This window comes from Strongylocentrotus purpuratus, unplaced genomic scaffold, assembly GCF_000002235.5.
Source record: "Strongylocentrotus purpuratus isolate Spur 01 unplaced genomic scaffold, Spur_5.0 spur5_contig_852, whole genome shotgun sequence".
Taxonomy (NCBI): domain Eukaryota; kingdom Metazoa; phylum Echinodermata; class Echinoidea; order Camarodonta; family Strongylocentrotidae; genus Strongylocentrotus; species Strongylocentrotus purpuratus.
The window spans coordinates 805076-829148 of record NW_022145560.1 but is presented as its reverse complement, the minus strand read 5'-3'; the positions used below and the strand labels follow the sequence as shown (position 1 = coordinate 829148).

Below are 24073 nucleotides of genomic sequence, written 5' to 3'. Positions count from 1 at the left end.
CGAAAGGGCACTCCATTGCGGTCAGATTGACACCATTGTCATCTGCGCGCAATGTATTGCACGCATTAAACGCGCTATCACGCAATGCATAGTAAATACATCATTTTTGGAGATAACTTTGCGCTGACATAATCGAATTTTACCAAACAGTTGTCACGTATATAAATACATGTGTGTGCCAAGTTTCATTGACATAGGTCAAAGGATCGTAATTTTAGAGCAAGTTGAAGTTATTTTGGAATCTTCTTGAAAATGGCGAATTTGGAGGGCAATTTTCTACAATTTGGTCAGTGATAGGGTATATAATTTTGTATATGGTTGGAAAGGGCATATATTCAAGTATCTAAATCCAAAAAAGAGTACGGGTTTGCCAAGCCATAATGGAGATAAGGCCACAGAAAGAAAGCCAATTCCCAGAACTTTAGAGGGCGCTTTTTATGTTTTGCAACAAAGAGATTCGATCATACCATAGAGATATATACTACTAAACACTAGAGGGCGTACTCGCTCAAATTGCTGCTCCGAGCTGGAGGCGAATTTTTTTTCCGTACTCGAGAGAGCAAAAATCCCATGTGCGCATGCGCGTGGACTTATGATTTCTCTGCTACTTCCCATACGAAATGTACATGTATTCGCATGTACTGTGCACGATTCGCGTTCTACGAGTAAACGATGGCATAGTAGTCTTCAAACACAGACTCTGATTTGCCAGTTTGACAAATCAATATGCGTATGTGTCGCGATGTGCTTATTCAAGTCTGTGTAGTTGTATGATTCAGACCCAGTAGTGCATATGGAAATACATTGCAACTTGTATAGAATGGTATAGTATTCTGCAAGCACAGACGCTAATCTGACAGTTTGACAACATACTAGTAGTGTGCTGAGAAGTACTTTATTCAAGTCGCCAACTTGTATAGAATGGTATAGTAGTCTGCAAGCACAGACGCTAATCTGACAGTTTGACAACATACTAGTAGTGTGCTGAGAAGTACTTTATTCAAGTCTGCGTAGATGTATGATTCAGACCCTACTGGTGCGTGCGTTAGAAATGCATCTCAATGTGTAGAGTGTAGTATAGTAGTCTGCAAGGACATAATAATATATTGTGTATTGATGAGTAGTGATTTTATGCAAGTTTGTGTAGTTTAATGATTCCAGACCCCATGGTAGGCCTATGTGTTGTGCCACTGCTCTCTCACACTCTTTCTCTCTCTCTCTCTCTCTCTCCATATCTCTCTCTCTTTCTCTCTCTCTCTCTCTCTCTCTCTAGCCCTCCCTCCAGTATGCTCGCACTCTCTGTATTACTTTTATTTATAATCATGGTCTGCTGAGAGCCAGAAGGATGTTAACTCTTAACACAACGAATGCCCTTATGGCTCTGAACAAACCCACACACCTGGCTCTCAGCAGACCATGATTATAAATAAAAGTAATACAGAGAGTGCGAGCATACTGGAGGGAGAGCTAGAGAGAGAGAAAGAGAGAGAGAGATAGAGAGAGAGAGAGAGAGAGAGAGTGAGAGAGCAGTGGCACAACACAGAAAACTACGAAAACTTGAATAAAAGCACTACTCAATACACAATAGGCCTATATTATTCTGTCAAACTGTCAAAGGAGAGTCTGTGCTTGCATACTACTATGCCACTCTATAAGTTGAGGTGCATTTCCAATACACGCACCAGTAGGGTCTGAATCATAAAACTACTCAGACTTGAATAACACTATTTTGTCAAACTGTCAGATTAGCGTCTGTGCTTGCAGACTACTATGCCACTCTGCAAGTTGAGATGCCTTTCCAATACACGCACCAGTAGGGTCTGAATCATAAAACTACACATATTTGAATATAAAGCACTACTCAAGACACTATGTTGTCAAATTAGCGTCTGTGCTTGCAGACTACTATACCATGCTATTCAATTTGGGATGCATTTCTGTAAGCACTAAAATGTCTGAATCATACAACTACTCAGACTTGAATACTAGTACTATTGCTACGCACGATATATGCGTAATTGTTTTGTCAAACTGGCAAATCAGAGTCTGTGTTTGAAGACTACTATGCCATCGTTTACTCGTAGAACGCGAATCGTGCACAGTACATGCGAATACATGTACATTTCGTATGGGAAGTAGCAGAGAAATCACAAGTCCACGCGCATGCGCACATGGGGTATTTGCCCTCTCGAGTACGGAAAAAAAATTCGCGAGCTGGAGCGGTGGCCGCCATTACTAAGGAGGGCAGAAAAACGGACGACCCAACAAGATACTGTGCACAACATACGTGGAAAAATTGAAGAAGCCAGGTTCGTGCACACATAGGAGCATCACTATCCGGACTGTGTAGTAAAACAGGCAACACTGGCACCTGTACATTAACGCAACTTTACTATAATACTACAGTACGATGCTGTTAAAAGCACTTATAATCAATTACATGGGATATAACCCATCACTAATAAATAAACAATGGAACTTACAAGTTTCGTTTGTGTAAATTTCCTTGGTTTCCAGACATCTGGCCTACTTGTTTGCTTATAGCCCATCCGCAATTCAGCTAACGTGCGCCATTTTCGGATTTTATGACCCTTATTTTTAAGGCCGCTACGTCCGAATATATGTATGTTGATATGGACGCGATCGGTTGTGTACACTAGCTCAGCGGTAGGCTATTGCGTACGAGCGTTTTTAGAGTTTGGTATTAAATACGTATACATGACTCTGCAGCGTTGCTTTTTGTCAAATAGCGCCGTTTACGACAGATCTGTCCCCGAAAGCACTTTGAGCAATTCGTAATAAGTACATTAAAATAGAATTTGTAAAGAAATTAATGACTTTTTAAAATCATAATTCTTTCAGGATAGGGAAAGAAGTCATAAATATCATTTTAGCCCAACTGAGCCGACAGGGGTGGCGGAGCATTACTATATAATTCCAAAGTATAATATTCAATTTAAGAATTGTGGGGTCTTAATAATAATAATAATCGGCATTTCTATAGTCTATCTTGAAATTCTATTCCGAGGCGCATTTATTATTACCCCATCTTTACCCTAGCTACCATTACAGTGCGAACAATCAAATAAATTAAAGAAACAGTTGCTCTGTCTCTAACTTACTTTGAATTAGGGGCGCATATTGTAGAGAAAGGAAAGGGGGCACTCAGTTATCACTGGAAGGGAAAGTTTACTTATTACAAGGAAAAGGGGCACTATTCCTATGTAAAAAGGGTCACTTTCCCTATGTAAAAAGAGGCACTCTTGAGACACTTGAAAAAGATGGGGGCACGGTGCCCTACCCCCTGTCCCCTGCTGCCATTCTGGAGCGCTGCCTATTAAGCCGATTAATAACGCTAGATGCATTTCAGTTGATCTAACTTGTTTTTCTTTTTCTTTCTATTATTCTTTTTTCAGGTGTTTTGTGTGTCCACCCTCCACAGCCCTTTTTTAATAAAGAACAAATGAAATTATACTAGTGTGGATATTTAATAGGGTCATATCAATCTCCATCCTATTATGACAGGCTAAATTGATGAATTGCCAATATTAACATCTGAAATAAATACTGAAGAATCAAAATTAGTAATCATATTTCACAATCAATACTTTATTCAGAAAAGGCTGTTTCAGTTAGTAATATAATTAATATTTACAAAGCTTTATAAAAGGTCTCATTATATTTATTTATTATATTGAATCATTGATGTATGACACTGCGACTTAACTCTTTAACAGCACGCAGGGTTGGTGCTTCGACATAAAACATCGAGGTTTGATTACTATCACAGCCTATCTATCCAGTGAATTCCTAATTTGAGTGCACTGTATATTCTGTTGCATAATCGTCCCTTTCTTCTCATTTTTTTCTCTCTCATAATCGTAACTTTCTCATAAATTAGTAGATTTGTTATTTATTTCTTCCAAATTCGTACAGTGTTTATTATTTTGTTTGACTTTTATTTGTCATTGAATTAAGAAAGTAAAGTAAACTAAACTGAGCAATGATGAAAATTATTAAAAATTGTAATTCCTGACAGATCTATCATGCACGTACTCAGCAACTGACAGCTCTCTTTTTCACATACCCTCTGGAATCAACTGCCCCGGAACATCCGTACAGCACTCGCACTTGTCTAGACACTTGAAGAAGCACTTGAAGCAGTATTTTTCAAACCTTTATAGCATCATGCATGTGAAGCGCTGTGTCTTGTGTGAGAGCGTAACTTATAGATATTATCATTATTATCATTAACATTAACTAGTCATGCTTTCTAAGTTATTTATATACATACTAGTAGGCCTATGTAAATGTATGATTTGTGTGTGTATCGTAATACAAGAATGAGCTCATGTCACATTTTTAAAAAGTTGGTCAGGGAGTAAATAAGTTATCTCATATTCGCATTATCATGTACAATATCGAATCACATGTCATTTTTGTTATACGAAACAATATGGGTAATGAGGAAAATTACTGAAATATGATTTTTTAATTGTTGTGGTGTATTTGTTATTGTTGTAAATGCTGAATACCGTTTTCATTGTAAGATAATGGCAATTCGGTTTTGCCGCCGCGATGTATTATGTTATCGTTCTGTTATATTTTGTGTGCATTGAATGAAAAATGAAGTAACTTTCAAAACACCAACAAATATCCAAATAAGCTTCCTCTCAGTTTAAACAATATAATAAATTATTTCGCTACTTTAAAGAAAATCCCATATATTTTGAAGTCGCATCGTGAAGGGTAAGATTGTATTATCTTCTCGAATTTACTGAACAATCTATCTATCGACCAATAAATTTCAGAGAAGTAACATGTACTTGTATAAGTTTTATCTTTCTAAAAAAAAATTAAAATTAGAAACAATCATATTATGAAAAGAGGTAAGATTTTTTTTGTTGAACTCTACAAGCAACAGTTTACAATAACGGTTCTTGAATCACTTCGGTCGAAGCAACAACTTGACCTTGATCAGGACTAGTTTTCTTTTTCGAAGGGGGCTGGTGTTTGCAAACCACCTTCTTGTATTGTATTGATATTCATATTGGAGGGTTAAATGGCTTTTGTCTATTTTAAATGATGGGACATAATTATTTGTCAGGTGGTGGGGCAGTTATATTTGGTTAGCGTCAGTGTTCATTTGCGAATCCGAATGGATTGATCATGATTTTTCCGACTCCTTTGTTTACTGTCTTTAGTTGGTGATGATTATATTATATGCCAACTGATATATCAGTTCTGGTATCATAATGGCTGGTATAAACAACCACATGATATTTAAAAAATAGAATGTGTGTTCACCAGGTTACTGACCAAGGCTGAGAGGAGAGCAATCGATAAAGCAATATCAAGAGGTAGAGAGAGGGTGAGAGCGAGAGAGAGAGAGAGAGAGAGAGAGAGAGAGAGAGAGAGAAACCCTTGAGCATTTTGAAGTGCGATAGGGATCACCATTTAAGTTGTTGACAATGTAAAATAAATCAAATTGCGCTCAGTTGTGATGGAAAATTCACAATGTAAACATTTATTTCTATAGAGAAGCCAAAACATCAACGTGTAGACTTCCAAATGTGTTTAATAGACCGTCACACTTTTTTGAAGGAAAAAAACAATTACATTTCAAATTTGATCTATTTTGTACATAGTGTTTACAAAAAGTACACAAATACAATGAACAGTTTCTATTCTACTATAGAAACAAAAATATAAATGTAAATACCTGAGGAACACATGTACAAAAATACCCTATGTCAATGACACCCATCAGTTGGTGACTTGTGTTTAAAAAAAAAAAAAGAAATTGCTTTCTCTTTTTTTCCACAGACAAAGCACACCAGTCAATACCATTAAAACCTTACTTATTGCAACAAATTACAACATGTACATGAAAGCATCCACATTTTGAACACGTATTTTTTGCCTTTTATCTAGTATACAAACAAAATGGTCTTCTTTAATATGTGTTTTTACATTAGCAAGCTGACGTAACCGAAACTTATAGACAACCAGATTCCAGACTAGATTTCAATTCGGAGTCGGGATCCAAAAAAATACCGCGTCCAATCTATAAAAAAGAAGAAGCTTATAGGCCTTTTTTTTTGGTTACGCATGCGAATGCAGCCATCAATTTATATTTGACCGAGACCCCTGGGCAAATCCCTTTGTCAAGCGTCATTATTTCTGAGATAAGGAGAGTATAGTGTTCAATAATTTGCTTTACAATCATGTACATCGGACTGTAAAAGCTCTCATGAACATGCATAATGCTTTTATTAACTTCAACAATAAGTCTTCTTGAAATGAACAATCGTGACGTGTATGGCTAGCATTATTCTAAACTGTAACATAAAGACTATTATTTTCACCATACATTTTGTCATCATTTTTCATTACGGTTATGACGTTTCGGAAAGAATTTATCTCTGATTTCTAGATTATTATTTTTTTGCCCACCCGGTAATAAAAGAACACGTAAATCATTTAATAGTATATTATGAATAAAATAAGTACGATAGCGACTTTTCATTTCCCATTACTTTATTTTATGGACTATCTCCATAATTTCTCCATGATAAATATTCCGAGGAAAGAAACTTGATTCTATATAGAAGCATAGGCGCCGGAAGTGGGGGGGGGGGGGGCAAAACGCATTTTGCCCCCTCAAAACGCGGCCCCCCCCCCTCCAAAAAAAAAAAACAGTAAAGGAGTAAACATGGTTTGTATTTTTAATCCAAAAGAACGTAGCAATAATAAAAACCTGAATTAAATCACATATACAATTCCATTCAAAGAAAAAGGAAAGTTGACAGTAATTAAATAAAATAAAATTGCGCATGCCACCTATACGGTATTTATCAATGGAGGTCTCTACAATAGCGATACGCGCACATCGTGGACATAATTGTGCGAGAATGGGAAAGCGTGTTCGTTTTTTTGTTATAGGGGTGAGAAGACATGAGCCCCTGAATGCTGGCGTACTGATGGGGGAGGGGGGGGGTGATGTATTTCTTATTCGAAACAAGTGCTTTACAAATGTTGATGTTGTGACATGATTTTCCGGCATTGTTTCCCCCATTTTTTTGTGTAAGTCATACCTTTTTATGCATTTGTTGGAAAATAAGAAATCCCCAAATTACAGTCAGGCGAAAAACGCTTATTTAGAAGCCTTTATGTCATGGTCTGCAAAGTGGCTGGGCTCGAGCCCCTCCCCCCTCCTTGTCCCCCTGCCGAGGCTCATGCCCTGGACTCCACGCCAATTTACGCACTACCTGATCGATAATACTCCACTTTGAAAAACGTTCCGCGGGACCTGCATGTAACGTGTAAGACTGGTGGTGATGCAGATTTTTCGTTTGCCCCCCCCCCCACCTTCCGAACTTTTTTCTCATTACGTCACTGCCCCTGGAATGTAAGCCCCCTGGGATGTTTGCCCCCCCCCCCCCCCCCAATCCCAAACTGCTTCCGGCGCGCCTGTATAGAAGCCATTGATCTTTCGACACCTCTTCAGAAACAACAGGTCATTTCAATTATACTGGATACCTGTTTCCCGCTTGTGTCGGTGTCTTATCTTCAAATCATATTAAACACCTTTGGTATATATGGTAATGAAAGTATTGAATTTAAAAAAAAAATACATGTTTAATAAACCCCTTCGCTCTCTGCAGAAAACTACAGAGGTACTATATCAAGATAATCATCTTGTCTTGTAGTCTGATAACTAGTACATTACAAACAATCATCTATAAAATATATATATACCGGGACGTATAGGCTATGACCTGCCTGTGTGTGTCTCCTTTGAACTCAATCGTGCATCTTGGTTAAGCTCTCTATAAATCACAGATTAATCTAATCTTCATTTAGAAATCATAACATTTTCTGATCCCTGCTGTTGAATCTATATACACCACGATTCATCTGAACCACTTTTCCTATTATGTGAGTTCTGATCAGGATTAATAAGTATATATACATAGTCTACACGTTATGCAATTCAAACTCATCATAGTATATACATAAACCACGATTAATATCAAATTCTATTTCAATTCGACCATCTTGGTGAATCTTCACATATTGTTCAATCTAAACTCAAACATTGATCCAAAATCATTGATAAGTCTATATACTGTAGTTACCACGACTGATATAAATTTATACAGTGCGTACACAAATAGTGTACACAACTTTGGTAGCTCTTAATTAATAATAATAAAATAATAATAATTGTAAATTTACAATGCGCAGTTTCTATATGTATATACTCAACTGCGCATGACATATTGGATATTATTATTACCCCGGCTTTAGCTGTGCTGCCATTATAGCGCTCTAGCATTTCAAGGAATAAATTCCTACCGGGTACCCATTAAAGAGTCATAACCAACTTTTAAATCTATTTCATGAAAAAGAGTAATCTGTTTTGTGCCCAATGATGCGCTATTGATAATTTTTTTTCTGCCAAGGGTGACTGAGCACCAGTGTGTGTAATTTTTTTTGGGTCAAAATCGCCTTGTATTAACTTTTGGCTGATGGAATATACCTTGGTCAGGCCATTATGATGCATGTGCTTCTTTGGTGTTAACTAATGTTATAGTCTTAAACCATAATGTCTCGTGCTTCATTGTTTAAAATGATGCAATGTATCTAAGGCTCTAAGCTTTTACAGAATCTTGTTTCAATCCATAGGATAACCGTTAGTTGTTTTAAACAGCTTTCTAACTTAATGTCTCGATCATGATAATTATCTAAGTTATCTCTGCATGCTCACGTGTCCATTGTGCCATTTCGCACTCGTAAGGAGCATAAGATGTTTATCTCGAAAAGCGAAATGTAAAGATTACTTAACCCAATTGCAAGGAACAACACATTAATATGATGATAAGCATCAAAGAAATTAACAATATGATCTTTCATAAAAAGATAACATCCCGAATAAACTGTATCCATTTTGCATCACTCAATGAGAAGGGATGCGAATCATCGGAAGTCAAGCTTTGGTTGTAATTCCTTGAGCGTGAGTTGCTTTTATTTTCAACTGCCTTATATTCATTGTAAATAAGTGAAAAATATATCATTGTTTGTGCAATGAGATTATATGAACATAATCAAGATTATATGATGAACATACATAAATGTACCTAATAATAATAATGCCTTTGTATAGCATACAATAAAATATAGTCATATTACTTGATACGTACAAACTAATATTGAAAGTCAACCCTTGACACTGAGTTACCTCAACTTGAAGATAAAGTTCATTTACTGTAACTAAGCATCCTGATTGATGTTCACATAAATTTAATCTAAGAAATTAAATAGGATTCTCTGACACAATGATTTTGTAACTGAGCAAAAATTAAGGTAATGAACCAAGGGAAAGTTCGTTGTCGAACTCTTCGTTGAACTTTAATATTTTACTCTTCATGTCCGTAGCTTCCTGGTATGACATAGAGTTACAACTGTAAGCATAATTGAGTAAGGATGGAACACAGCGACCTTCTTCGGTACAAAACAAATTATCTTTCTTAAACTCTATAAGAAACTCGGAGACATCTTTCTTGTACCTCTCGAAGCGGTTGTTCGGCTTCGTCTGTCCACCAAATCCTGCCGAGTCACATACCTCTTGAATAAACTTGTCGTCTAATTCTTTCCCGAGGGCGCCACACAGCTTACCTGCTCTCTGGATGGTTTGAGGCGTATACCTTCCGCCACAATGTCGCAGGAACTCTATAAGAAAGACAAGGGAGAGGGAAACATGGTTCAATTTTTATCCTTAACTCAAATGAGAAAAAACGGCAACCATGACCTATCAAAATTATACATAAATTTAGAAATAAAAAGGAAACTAAAAGTTCAAGTAAAATCGAGTAATTTGGGAGTATTCAATAGCTTCAAATCGCAGCAAAGTTAAGAACTTTACAAGACTGATTTGGTTGATTTATGGAAACGAATTCGGGGGGGGGGGGGAGTGGCATATGGGAGGCATGTGATAGTATACCATATTATATACTATGAAAAGCATTGGCACTAGGCTTTACACGGCAACTGTCCAGGCAAACAGTTCCGTCTTAGTATGGTGGTAGTAGTTGTACTAGTCCCACCTGTCCCCCGCCCCCCCACTAATTTTTGTTGTTTAAAGGTATAGGCCTCAGGGGCGGATCCAGCCGGCGGCAGGGGAGGGGGCCCAATTCGTGAAAAAATATTTAGCGGCGGAAATTCGCACAGTGGGGGGGGGGGGGGAGGCAGTGAGCACTTTTTGGGCCCTCAAAACTTTGAAAAATCGCACCCCCTTGAGTGTTAGGGTTGGGTGGGGGCCATTTAAAACTCGGGAGAGGGGGGGGGGGTCATCAAGACTGCTTTTTAATTTAATTCTAGAAAATATCTTGATCAAAGCAGCGATTTAAACATTGTTTCCATGGTATCAGGATCAGACACCCTAATAATACCAGGTTTACAAATAATAACATAGTTCTATACCTTTGAAATGGTGATTCAGTTGTTCAATGAAAAAATCAAGGGCAACATTTCTCCCTGCCCCTCCATTGATGTTTATTGTCCTGTTGTGCACGATTTCATTTCTGATCCTTTCAGCAAGGCAACCAGCAACACCTAAATGTTGAAAAACCAAAAAAGATAGTGTTATAAATGATATATTATAAAGAGGCAATCACATGTTTACTCTTTTCAATTCATGACAACATGCACTTATAGGGTCTATGCAGCGATGATAATAAACATCAATCTTTGATTGAAATGACTTTGGAATAATTGAGTACACTAAGAGCATAATCTTTGTACGGATATTACATTTGTGTAGATCTCTGTTGTTGATGTTTTCTGAGGAGGAGGGGGGGGGGGGCGGCGGCTAGCTGGCTGTGCTACAATAATTGTCCTTTTGTATTAAAAACGGAATCTACACTCATTTGTATTTTTCTATCTTTTTTCTTTTTCTTGGTTTACCAGTGAATGTGGAGTGAAATTTAAAATGCACCTAAGAAATGTCAATATCTTTTGACACAAATTTTCTTAAAGGGGAAGTCCACCCTGATCAAAGTTGTTCTAATACAAAGAGAAAATGACAAGAACAGATCAGTGAAGGTTTTGAGACTGTTATGAATTTTTAAAGTCCATACATTTTCATGAAATATTTCAAATCAGTGAGTCAAATTGGCAACACCGTTTCTAAGTATGATGTCACCCCCTTAGGCCTTCATGTCATCCTTAGTTGAATGCAAGAAATGGCATTAATTTCATTTTGATCCAAAAATATATTTGTTCATGCCTCTCTCAGTCATATATCACTGATAACATGTTCTTTCATGCATCCCCATAGTTCTACCATTTGATTAATATTCAGAGAAATGGACATTTTTGGTCATTCTGCCAATGAGATACATGTAAGTGGTAAATTGTGAGGGGATGACATCACAATTTCTGACCGCATTACCAATTTGTTGAAGATTCCATTATTTTCATGATTCTGAAAGATTCAGAACTTAATTATTTTTTGTTTGATTTTTCTCAAACTTTTACTCAATTGTTTCTCGAAATAAAACCAATTTAATATCAGGGGGACTTCCCCTTTAAGTCTCACCCAGGCAATGTGAGATATGGTATCTTTTTCATCCATCCGATAAGTTTTGGTACTTAAAGCTGTAGCTTCGTTGCCCACAAAAAACCTAATCAATGGAATGGAGTACAATTGCCAGAATGCAAATTGCATGAATAAGTTGGTGCTCTTCTAAGGTGAAGGTTTCTCATAAATGAAATAGATTTGTCGACTGCTATATTTTAGCATTTTGAAATTAATTAGTTGCTCTGTTCTCCAGTTATATATTTTTAACGAAATATAATTTCTATCTTCATTGAAAAATAATGGTTTCTTATTGATTTTAAAGGTCTTTCCAACTAAAGCTTGGTGAATGGTTCACGTACAACTTCAACCGGTAAGTCACATTTTCAAGAAAATAAAAGGCATCACATCATGCCAAGAATATCTTCATTTATATATCTTGACTCTTGTGTACATTTTCGTGAGGAATATTGTACATCAAAGGGCAGGAGCACATCTCATTTTTCAGAATACCTACACTTGTTCTTTGGGGTGAAGCTTTCTTTGATATCATACATGTACTAGATATTTATTTATTATTATTACCAACAAAAAATAATGAAGGGGCTTCTTATAACATAAAATAATTGTAATCAGATCCTCATAGGGCATTCTCAATGCTTCTATTGTTTATATGATATGGATAATGGTTTCAGGAAATCATGGCCAATTTATTGCTATTGTAACACTAACAGGGCAGTTTGGCACTGCAAGGTTACAAGTTAATTTGCCAGTAAATTGTCCCTCATTGTGACTTTCCCATCACCCCTCCTAGTGGGGTGGGGGAAGTCCACCCTTATCTACTATTAGTATGTGGAAGCCATGCAGCAACGACAACAACAGTGCATGTAGTGGCGCGCCGTAGGCGCGGCATGCTCACTCCTGCTGCATTTTGTCAAGCTCATCAGACTTCAGAGAAGTCACTGTGTCCATCATCACTATTTAGGGTAAGATTCTCTGATGAATACTCTTTTTGTAAATATATTTCTACAATATGATGTATGAAAGTATAGAAATTACTTTAATGTTGATGTTATATGTTCATGATACCTAAATGATTGCCAATGCCACGATTATTGTCATATTGTGTCTCCGTTTCGGATTCATGTCGAGAAATCATTTGCTGTGTATTTTCATATAGGCCTAGACCTCTAGGCCTAGACTGATCAGGATAATGATCTTAACAGTTTCAGAAAGTTACTTTGAACATCTCAGTTTTATATGATGTCTGAATAGACTAGATATGAAAGTTTATAGTCTAGATCTAGGCCTAGTAATTATTGGGACATAGTTTGCCTAGCTGAGACATTCAAGAAAGTAATAATTCATGTATAAAAACTTAGCAAAAGTTTTGGTCAAGCAAGGCCATGTGATGTAAATCTCTACACATACAGTGTTGTACAATGTATAAAGACAAGCGAAAGTTAAAGAGTGTAGATCTATGCGTGTATGATCTAATTGCTGAGTGGGCGGATGTTCACAGGTGTGTGTGTGTGTGTGAGAGAGAAAGAGAGCGAGTGAGAGCATGGAGAGTGAGAGTGTGAGGTGAGTGCAGGTAGAAGGGATTGTGTACATTAAACTTGTATTGAGGTTTTGGGAATATACACATCTTGTAAAAATGATGGGTCTTCCTTATCTGGAGGTTGGTATGACAACCACCTAAGTCAGGAGTAATTAGTGTGTTTGGGTTAAAGCTAGTTTGGTTCTATTAATCTATTTTGTTTATGTTTGCCAATAAATGTTACTTATTTGTTGCTATTCTAGAGTGGACATCTGCAGTCTTCTAGACAGCTAGTGTGCTGCTCAGAATGTGTCCGTCTAATGTCGTGAGGCTGCATAGCCGGGGTGAGTTGTGACAGGAAATGTGTAAAACAATTGTCATTATGTAAATTATTTTGATTCATTTTTATAACTAAGTAGCCTACTGTACATATTTCCCTTATCTAAGATTTGTCAAGCCTGACAGTATTCCATGTTTCTTACAACAGGCTTACTCTCATTATGCCTTTGCATTTCATTGTATTATATTATACCTAGACCTATGTTGTGATTCTTCTGTCAATACTTTTAAATCACATATACTGATTACTTTTGAGCTGTCTAGTGGATAAGGTTTTAGGCTGCTTGTCTACTTTTCACAGTATGCTATCTATTTGATATGACACAAGTTCAGTTTCGTGTCCTAGCGAGTCTATCGTTTGATTTAAAGTATTTCCTTGACTTCTGTACTTGAAGCTATCTATATCTTTATCTATGGCTGATAATAACTTGTTTGTTCTAACATACTATGCATTCATACATGAGAGTATAACAATTTCATTATAGAGTGAAATTGCTGTTGAAAGACAAGAATTCTAATAAGACCCTGTTATTTGTGAAGTGTTGATTAATGTATTACTAGATGAATGAAATGCTCAGTTTGTCATTTATTGATATTGCTAATCTCTTTGATTTCATACTTGCCATGATTCAGTATTTTTATTGTTTGACAATGTTTACTTTCCAGAGTAAATGAGTATATCTGTTTGATAAATGTATTTATCATGTTTCTATTTTTGGTATCTTTGATACAGGTTTTGTTTCCGTTTTACAACCCGATTGGTATTGGAATAAAAATCAAAGTAACTGCAAACATCTGTGTCGAGCGTTCTTTTTCCTGAGTTACATTATGGACATAATTAAGTGAATACCTGCAAGCATCCTGTGTGCTGCTTTTATGTAGTGAGGATGCCTCCTCTTGAACAGTTCTGGCATATAGATACGCCAGTGAGACATCATGGCCTCCCCATCCCCCTCACGTTCTGCATCACGGAGGGCCTCATTTAGTAGACATCTCCATGTGACGCTAGCCAGGTAACTTGCCAGGGAGTCTGTGGACGTCTTGCAATGGGGGCAGAACCAAGTTGATTCATCTGTAATATCTATAAAAGAAAAAGGTAACGTTTGTTGCAATTATCTAGTTCCCAACACAATTAAACTTGGTTTATTTTTATATCCTATTTATTTTAAACAACTTGTATTAGTTTCATCAATATATTTATAGTGCTCTATAATTTATACTTGGGTAGATACGAATGATAGGCTTTTGTCATGTCATACCTGTGCATATATTATAATTTAGTTATAATAAAAACAAATTGGGGGTGACACATGACTTCTGTGAAATTACTGAAATCTAAATTTGTCTACATTTTTCGCCCCTTGTGCTCCAATATTATGGATTGAGATTCAATTGAATGAACCAGTACACCACAACACCTCCACTCAATAATATTTTACTCTACTAACATATATATTTTCTCCTTACCAGAGGGATTTCCCGTCCATCTAACACAAGATGGGTGGAATTTGTTTCCATTGGGGCAATCTGCATTTGAGCATGTCAAAGTGAGGATCTCGCTGGTTTTCTTTCTACAAAGGCAGAAGGCAGACTGGCCTGAGCTGGAGCACTCCAAACTACAGAACCAGTCTCCTTCTACCTCTGTCGTGTTCACGCATGTCTTGTGGAACCAGCGGCCCCTCTCGCATTCCACATTTGTGCATTCAATCATATCTTCCTGTGTTTCTGTATGGGAGATGATAGGAGTATTAGAACAATTATGGAAATTTGTTACCAAACGGAAAGTCCACACTAGAATTCATTTGGTTTTAATAGCAGCAGATAATAGAGAAACAGATTAGTGGAAGTTTTAGCCAAATCCCTCCCTCCCCCAATTAAGAAAAACAGAAGAATGATATTCAGCATCGCCGTCATCATCATCATCATCATCATCATCATTGTGTTATTTATTTATAATTTTTGGTGTAGAAAATGGCACTCTAACCCACGTACCCCCCCCCCCCCATTTTCATTGATACAACAAAAAATGTATTGATATAAAAAATAATTTGATCACATCTATAGTAGCCTACAGTGTAATATGAAATATGAGTTTTAAAATTTGCCAAAATTTTAAACAAAATGGATTTCAATACTTACTTCTCTTGCAGATACAGAACTCCTCATCGTTTACATCTGCATTTATGATATCAGCAACGGTGTTGAGTGGCAGCTGATGCCAGACTTTCGCCACTACAGCTTTCGCCATTTCATCTAGTGAGGGTCGAGGTTCACCTACGTGTTTATTGAGCTCTTCTTTTGCGTAGCCAGTTGAGAATGAGCAGCACACGAACTGCCAGAAGGAAAATGTAATGGTATTTAAATATTGTATATAGTAAATATGTACGGTAAGAGTAGTTTTGATGATTTCCAATACGTTCTGCTTTGTTGACAAAAGCATGACTTCATTTGCATAAGTAATAAATAATGTCTCTCCTTTGTGTAATGGTTAATACCATTAGGATTTACACATGGGCTATCATGAATTATAAGACTGTTATTTCTACCAATATTCAGTCATGGTGTGAATCCATTTATAGAATAGAAAAAGAACTAAAAATCTATTGTTTAATTATTTTTGTTAAAGTTTTGGAAGGAACACGGTCTTTGTGCTGTTTTTTCAAAACCAACAATTGAAATCTTCACAGAAAACTCATGATATCTGTAGACATATATTCATGTGGATAAAAAAATAGAACAAATAACTCATTCATTGAAAATCCTACATAGAGTACCGAAGCTGTGACGTCATGAATATCTATTTTTAGAATTTCTCAATTTTTTCTTCATTTTCCGAAAGAACATAAAAAATAATGTCCAAATGTCGAAAACCAATAGAATATGTTAAGTTTTGGCTGAGATATGACCATCTGAATAAATATACTCCCCATAGGAACTCGGTGTTATATGCTCTGGCTCCTAAAGGTTAGGAGCCAGAGAATATAACACTGAGTTCCTATAGGACATATATTCATTCAGATGGTCATATCTCGGCCAAAACTTAACATATTCTATTGGTTTTCGACATTTGGACATTATTTTTTATGTTCTTTCGGAATATGAAGAAAAAATTGAGAAATTCTAAAAAATAGATTTTTGATGACGTCACACTTCCCCACTCTATAGGCAGTGTATGTGTATTACTGACCAATAGGAAGTCGTCTGTGTGGTTAAAGCTGCTTGTTGTATCGTTGACAGCCTGATGGCGGAAAAGGTGTTTCAGATGCTTCAGCGAAGCTCTCTCATTGGCTTTTGTAGGAACATAAAGCTCTTGGATGGTGTCCTAGATATGATGTAAGAATGGTCAGAAAATGAAATGAGTGACCAGTGGGGTGGGGATAGTGTGGGAAAGGAAGAGCAGGAAGGGGTTATACAGAAGTAGACCCCTTTTTTTATTAATTTTGTTTTCATAGGCTATTAACACATACCTTCATGACTAACGACCTGAAATGGAATTCCTGCGGAACCGGTTGGAACTCCTGGAGCCGATGTTTAGGGATTTCTGCAGTACATCGTGCAACTTTTGCGGTGTAGACCAGTTCCACGGTTTTCTGGTCCCCGTGGATTGGGACTTCAAACCCCTCAGGTATGTACTTTGATAGTTCTGTTAAGATTTTCATAGTACCTCCTGGAGTGGATGGATTTTGCTCCACTATCCCAGTGTTGGCCTAAAAACAATGCATGTGATGTTTAGATTAGTACACTGCAGTTATACACTACAATTATATACACTAGTCTGCATACAAGAATACAAAAACACTGTAAATCAGGCATGAATATGACACAAATTATGTTATGAAAGGCTTATTAATGTTTCATATTTCTTCTCTTCTTCTTCCATTTTGAGTACATACCTCTTTAAAGAGTGTTATCGTACTATACTGGGGTGTGTGCAGGTGGACCACTACACATCGTCAATCGATATTGTGGTTTATCAAATCATAATGGGGTTCATCTGTAACAAACTTTAATATATATTTACCATTGTATTAATCTACACTAAAGCCCATGGTGTTGTGTGTATAGCCTCATACGATTGGGTTTTATTGTGTATAGGATCTTTTGGATAAGATTTATTTAAGTCATTTATTGAATACTTTTAAAGCTTTCTCATTTGTTTTCACTTACACAATACAACTTATCTGCTCTTAAGCAGCTATAAGGTGACCACACTATTATGTTATGTATATAAATCCTACTTACATATTCACTTTTTCTTGCACTTTCAGCAGAGTACTGATGTTGGATGTGGTCATTGGGTTGTTCATCAGCGTACTCTTGCAAGTTGACTACTAAAATCCTCGACACGATAGCCTCCATCCTTCTCCTCAGTTGATCATAGTCATCTTGACTTGGCAGGAATGATTTTATCGGTAGGTCTTTTGCCTTCGTTGTACTGTTATCTGTCATTCCTCTAAAAGACACTCTGTTCTTCACGGCGTAGCCGTTGCACACAAGATGCATGTCATTTTGCCGGTCTAACGTTGCATGCCCGGCCTTTTTGGGCCATTGTACATTGTCAATGCACATGGCGAACCCTGGATCTGTGATGAAAGAAAATTAACACGTGAATTAAAATCAGTGCATGTGCTTTGAATATGTGACATACATACTAGGTTATGCATAGACACACATTTGTTTGTTAGGAAATAAGTAGGAACAGGTTTATCTTAAGCCCGCTATACCCCCCACCCCCCCCCCCCCACACTTCTGGAACAGAGGGACTGCATTCATGTTCCCGAAATGTCCGGTAAAGGGGTACTTTTCACACAAAATTTGTGTCATTCTGTTTCTCTTTATTTTCCTCTTTTTATACAAATAACTTTATTACAAGGGTTGGATTGCCATTTAAATGGATGACATTGCTTCAAGCGCAATTCTCAGCAAAAATGTGTGGGATTTTGTTCACATTGGTAACAATCATCTTATGGCAATGCATTATTGATATAAAGATTTTCTGGCTTATTTACTACTGTTGAAGATACCGGTAACCTTTCTCCTACAAATTAAAATTCTGCAAACATAAGAACTTACGTTGTGTGCTTGGCCCAGCCTCCTCTTGTTGACCCTCTCTCTGAATTAAAAAAAGGAAGAAAGAAAGAAAGAAAAAATGTAAAAAGTTAAGAAAATATTTTCATTCAAAAATATCTTTGAGAGCCCTACCAAGGAAGAGGCATGGAGATAATGTGTTTCTAAGCATTCTTTCCCATATATCTTCTTTTTTGTTTGTCTGGCTTTCTTTGTATTACAAGAACCATTATGTGTGTGTACTTTAAACTTAATGGTAGGTATCACAATGTAACAAAGTCACCACATTTGTACAATCTTGAATATCCTCTAGAAGTATTTACCGGTATATAAGATTTGAATTATTTTTGGGGATAAATTTTTAACTACATAATTACCTCAATTGTCTTACACCATTCAGATATGATGTCACTATGCAGCGTGAGCTTGTCTGCATTCCTTCGTGCAGTTGTCACACTCTGTGTTAACCCAAGCCCACGCATTGAGTCGATGACCTGAAAGTGAAATGGTGTAAAAGGTGCTATTTATTCTCTATTTATGTTGTCAATTATTGGTTTTCCAGCAGTTAAGTTTTATGAATGTACATTTATCACCCAAAGTACATTATATTAATAAACCAAATGAGAATTTTTTTGTTATCTTTTTCCATTTTAGAGGGAAAGTCTATCTTGACATCAAATTGCTTTTAATAGAAACAGAAAAAATAGAGAAAAGATGATTTGTGAACAACTCAAAGCAAACATACATTGTTATGCATCAAAATATCTGCATCCCATCCCCGTAAAATGCAGCCATATATATATATATATATATATATATATATGAATATATCCAAAAAATATCAGAAATAATGATGTTCCGTAGACGAAGAAATTGTGTTAGAAATCTTTGCCCCTAGTGCTTTGTCAAGAAATGATTTGATTGAACTTTGAACATGTTATTGTTATGCATCCAAATATGCACATCCAATCAAAGTGAAATAAAATCATTATTAAAATATATCATTATTTTGGCGTTTTTTGTTTTGTTTTGTTTGGGGGGGGGGGGTATTTGCTTCAACTCTGAGGGGAAATCTAGACTTTCTCTTATATATATATATATATATATATATATATATAATTTTCTCTTTTTTTATATGAAATTGATCAAAATGAAATTGATCAAACACAAATGGGGTTCTCTATGACATCACATTTTGAGGTCTTATCCCCTAATCGTTTTTTTAGATTTGTGCTGGATAAAAATCAAGCGCCTTTGAAATGGACTTTAAATGATGATTTACATTTGTCTGCTTTGAGTATTCAGTTACTGTTTGTGTTCATGTACACCTTGGAGCAACTCTCTGATGTGTTATTCTTACTTTTCCTTTTGTACCACACCTCCACAGTACAGATGAAAGGGATGCTGGCAAGAATTTGTGTCTATGTGGGCTGTGGTGGTATAGGGCGGTCATGATGATGCTTCCCATTCGAGATTTGGTGAACCTGGAGTCCAGTGAACTAGTTATCAGGGAGAAAGAAAAGGTTATCACCAACATGACTCTGGTATGGAAGCCTCATGTTTTAAAATTGATATACATCTGCATTATAATGTATTATAGCCATATTGACTGATATGGTCATATTAACCCTTATCTTCTCTTCTTCACATCTCTGTCTTATCTGATAGAAAATAGTTTCTCTTGTAGGTTGTTACATATATCCAAAGATGAACATGAATTATAGTTGAAAACTAATGTTATTAGTTCAAATTATTGTGTCTTTTAATAAAAATTTGCTCTGAACTAAACAATTGATTAATTTCCATGCACTCTTAATAGTTTTATTGCAATATATATTTTGCACAGCTTTTGATATAAATGTAACCCTTCCTCAACAACTAAGAAAATGAGATGCTATGGAAACTCCAGCACAAACAAATGGGAGAGATCCATGAAAAGTATGTCATGGAGTTGGCAATTTATGTTTTATTGATAACACATTTACAAAATGTTGACAACTTATTTTATACTAAATATTCCTCAAACTTTCACAAATCTTTTTCTCTCGTTTTTATTTGTCTTTAAGACCAGCTTCCCCTCCTTGACATGTTTATGAGAATGTAATGATGTGCCAAATAGTATTTGAACGGTATAAGCCAAAGGTCGTAAAATTGTAAAAGAATGACAAGATAATTAGAAGAAATCTCATTACAGTGACAACTTAGGAATTGTTGAGGCAGTTTCAACTAAACTTAGCTTGCCCAAGAACAACCAATAACTAAAAGGATTAAGAGATAATGAGGTCAGATGTTAAAAGCTAAAGGAGTATTCATTAATTGAAAATCAATGGAGGCTTAATAAGGATTCAGTCACATTCATCTCTTAAAATTTACATAAATTTTCCTTTGAAATGTAAGTAGATTCTTAAATTTGATTTGAAATGCGAGATAGGAAAAACTTTGTCAAATTAGTACAATGTCATGATTTGTTTTTCTTTCTCTATTAGATGACAGATAATTTAATTGTTTGTATGTTCATACCTCTGTTTTGTTTTTGTCATTGCAGCTTCTACAACACTGTATAGGGTGGGTGCTGCAACCTGAATCTTGTGGAGAAAAGTTGTCCAATCGAACTTGGCCTTCTTGGGGTTCCTGGGGTAGAGGGTTTTTTTTTTTTGGAGGTATGCCATTTCTTTTCTTATTTCAACCTTTGTAGTGGTGGTCATGGCATCTCTGGCTGCTGTTGATTTCAGAAGGATGTTGAACAAGCTCCTGTACTTTGATTTTTGTAAGAAAAGGTGAGCTTTCTTCTTCTTCCCGAATTGTACAGATTCCAGACCTGGTAGTCTCTTTCCCGTCCTCTCCATCCAATCTTGTGATAGCTTGTTCAGCTTCATTTCAGCCTGAGCCCATTCTATCATAAAGAGTAAACAAGGTGTTTTTTTATAAGTTTGCACACCAGACATGTTAACCCTAAAAAGACTGGGCTTTTTTTTTTTTAAAACCTTTATCAAAACTGGAGGGGGGGGGTGGCTAAAAGCCCCCCTCCCCCCCCCCCCCCTTCCCCCCAAGAACTCAGCAATAGAAACTCTGATATATTCCAAATTTGGCATGGTGATAGATGTCCATGAGATCTTTTCATTCTTATAAGTCCTCTTTTTCATCTCTGATAATTGCCCCTTTTATTTTTACACGTGCTCCATATCCTTTCTAATAAGTGCCATTTCCCTTCTGATAAAAGCCTTTTTCATCTCTGGTGAGTGCCCCTTATTAAGTGATGGAGTGCCTTACTTTCACCTCTGGTAATTCCCCTTTGAATTTCACATGTGCTAATTTTCCCCTTGGATATGTGCCCCCTTTTACTTTTCTCATAGAATGTGCTACTAATTCAAAGCGATTAAGACCCAACTATTTTTTTTAAATTTCACCCAAAGCTGGCTCTCATTTATATGGTATTTCAGTATCATATTATACAGTTATTGACTGGCAGGGGGTGTAATATAACATTATTTGGACCGCTGAAGGGAGTTATATTTCCCAAGTGGTTATATTTAAAATATGGTCACGAGGGAAAATATAACTCCCTTCAGGTCCAAAGAATGTTATATACCCCCTGCCAGTCAATAACTGTTATATTAGATAGCCTTGGGGTTTTTTTTTGGGGGGGGGGTCCATATTTTTTTTAGCCCGAAATTTTTTTCTTTTTTTTTTCGGGACAATCAAAATAACGGAAAAATAATTTGTCGAGATTACCTTAAAAAAAAAATAAAAAAATAAAAAAAAATCTGGGGTAAAAAAAAAAAAAAAAAAAAAAAAAAATTCTTGCCCAAAAAAGCATTTTTCGGGAAACAAAAAAAAAAATTATTAAAAAAAAAAAAAATTACCCAAAAAAGCATTTTTTGGGGGAAAACAAAAAAAAATTTCTAGGGAAAAAAAATTCATGAAAAAACAAATTGAAAAAATAAAATGGCCCTCGATAATGGTGTAATGTATGTAGTTGGTGACATACAGTCCTCAAGAGGGCGACATGCATTGATTAAAAATATATTCATTTCACCAGCCGGTATAATATAACACTGAAAAGTGACCGGCCAGGAAAAGATAATAATTTGGATCCTCGCAATTGATATCACGTGACGAGCTCTGGACCAATCACATCTCGGTATCTGTCTAAGCTATCTAATATAATTAGATTGTGCTTAAAGCCTCATCAGGAGTTATTTTTTCTATATTATTTCCATCTGTATTTCTAACTTATACATGCTCCTTTTTGTTGTTATCAATAATGGAACAGATATATTTGTGTACTTTCTTGTACTCCCATATTACACGCACACAAATACTGTCAGATCGTTTGACTACAAGGGAGTTACTTAATTAATTAAAGTAAGAAAAAAATAAGTTCTGTTTTTTTTTTTCTTCTGATGCTTAACATCTACCTCAGCAAAATTTGTATCTTTGTGCAATATGTATTCATACAACAATTTTGGGTCAACTTTCTTCCCTAGTTGTGAAAATTATTAAGATTAGCAGTAAATGGTTTTTAATTTGATGCTTCTTAAGCTAAAATTAAAATCATCATTTTAGGCTTTGAAACTTAGATCAATAAATAACTTCAATAGATTTTTCAACCGCTATATTTTAATATTTTTAAAAACAGGGATTTGTCTCTTTTTCAGATTAGCTACACTTATTCTTGGGGGTTATTTATCCTTTAGTATGAATTATTCACAGTTAATAGAAATTGTAATAAAATGCTGCTCCCATTTGTTGATTTTTGTTTCTTTCTTTCTGTTCACTTGATAAATCTAGGGCTACATGCACATGTAGTTCAAGAATTAATAACTTTGTAACACAAAGGAATAATATGCTAATGTAAGGTTTTAATTTCACTGATCCAAGTGGTTACTTGTTTATTTTACACTGTACATTTAGCTTTCCACTCCGATATGCTTTAGCGCACTCGTGACCTACATTCATTCTCTCCTGTCTGCTAGCTCTTGGCTTCTATTGTTCTGTCCCTATTCATTCATCCTCATGCACATTACCTGCTATAGCACCACACACATACACACTCTTCCTTATCTCTTAGCTATTCAACCCAGCACACATGGCACATGGCACATGGCACTCTATCTTTTACAAGCTTTTCTATTGGTTACCTACTTATTGTCCAGTCTTGTGATTGGTGATTATTGTTTGATGGACTGTATGTCAGCCATCTTGGCAGCCATTTTGTGGTTGGAATAAAATCTGATAGTGCAGCTCAAGTCCTCAACCATGTGAGACCACTTTTGTTTTGTGTGGGACTTCATGCAAATGTATCCATAATCATGACAAATATTGTAGGCTGGCCTTTGCAGCCAAGGCTAGGTGTGGCACTATCTTGCAGAGAGCATGACAAAACACATGTTCACTCCTTGTTTGCCTGTGAAGAACTGCCAGAGATTATGCATACTTATCAACCTCGGGGGTTATTTTGCATATAATTAATTATACATGTATTTACATGTGCATTTGTATTACAACTGCAAATGGAAATATTCAAATAAGAGAGCTCGCAAATG

General features: G+C 36.1%; 1 protein-coding gene across 1 annotated transcript; it reads right to left on the bottom strand.

Moving 5' to 3' along the window:
- Positions 1–7465: 7465 nt before the first annotated feature.
- On the bottom strand, positions 7466–15803 carry LOC105446108. Its single transcript, XM_011682508.2, has 5 exons — positions 15600–15803; positions 14928–15185; positions 14311–14541; positions 10486–10617; positions 7466–9735 (listed from the first exon to the last, which is right to left on the bottom strand). The coding sequence occupies exons 1-5, from the start codon at positions 15706–15708 to the stop codon at positions 9365–9367; spliced, it is 1101 nt and encodes a 366-aa protein (XP_011680810.2). The 5' UTR covers positions 15709–15803; the 3' UTR covers positions 7466–9364.
- Positions 15804–24073: the final 8270 nt, after the last annotated feature.

What these genes read in the sequence shown, in the direction of transcription:
- LOC105446108 (XM_011682508.2), bottom strand. Translation starts at nt 15,708, where the DNA reads ATGGCGAAAGCTGTAGTGGCGAAAGTCTGGCATCAGCTGCCACTCAAC. An exon ending in GTTCTGTATCTGCAAGAGAA is followed by an intron (nt 15,186 to 15,599) that starts GTAAGTATTGAA and finishes TCTCCCATACAG; the next exon opens with AAACACAGGAAGATATGATT. An exon ending in ATGGACGGGAAATCCCTCTG is followed by an intron (nt 14,542 to 14,927) that starts GTAAGGAGAAAA and finishes TTTCTTTTATAG; the next exon opens with ATATTACAGATGAATCAACT.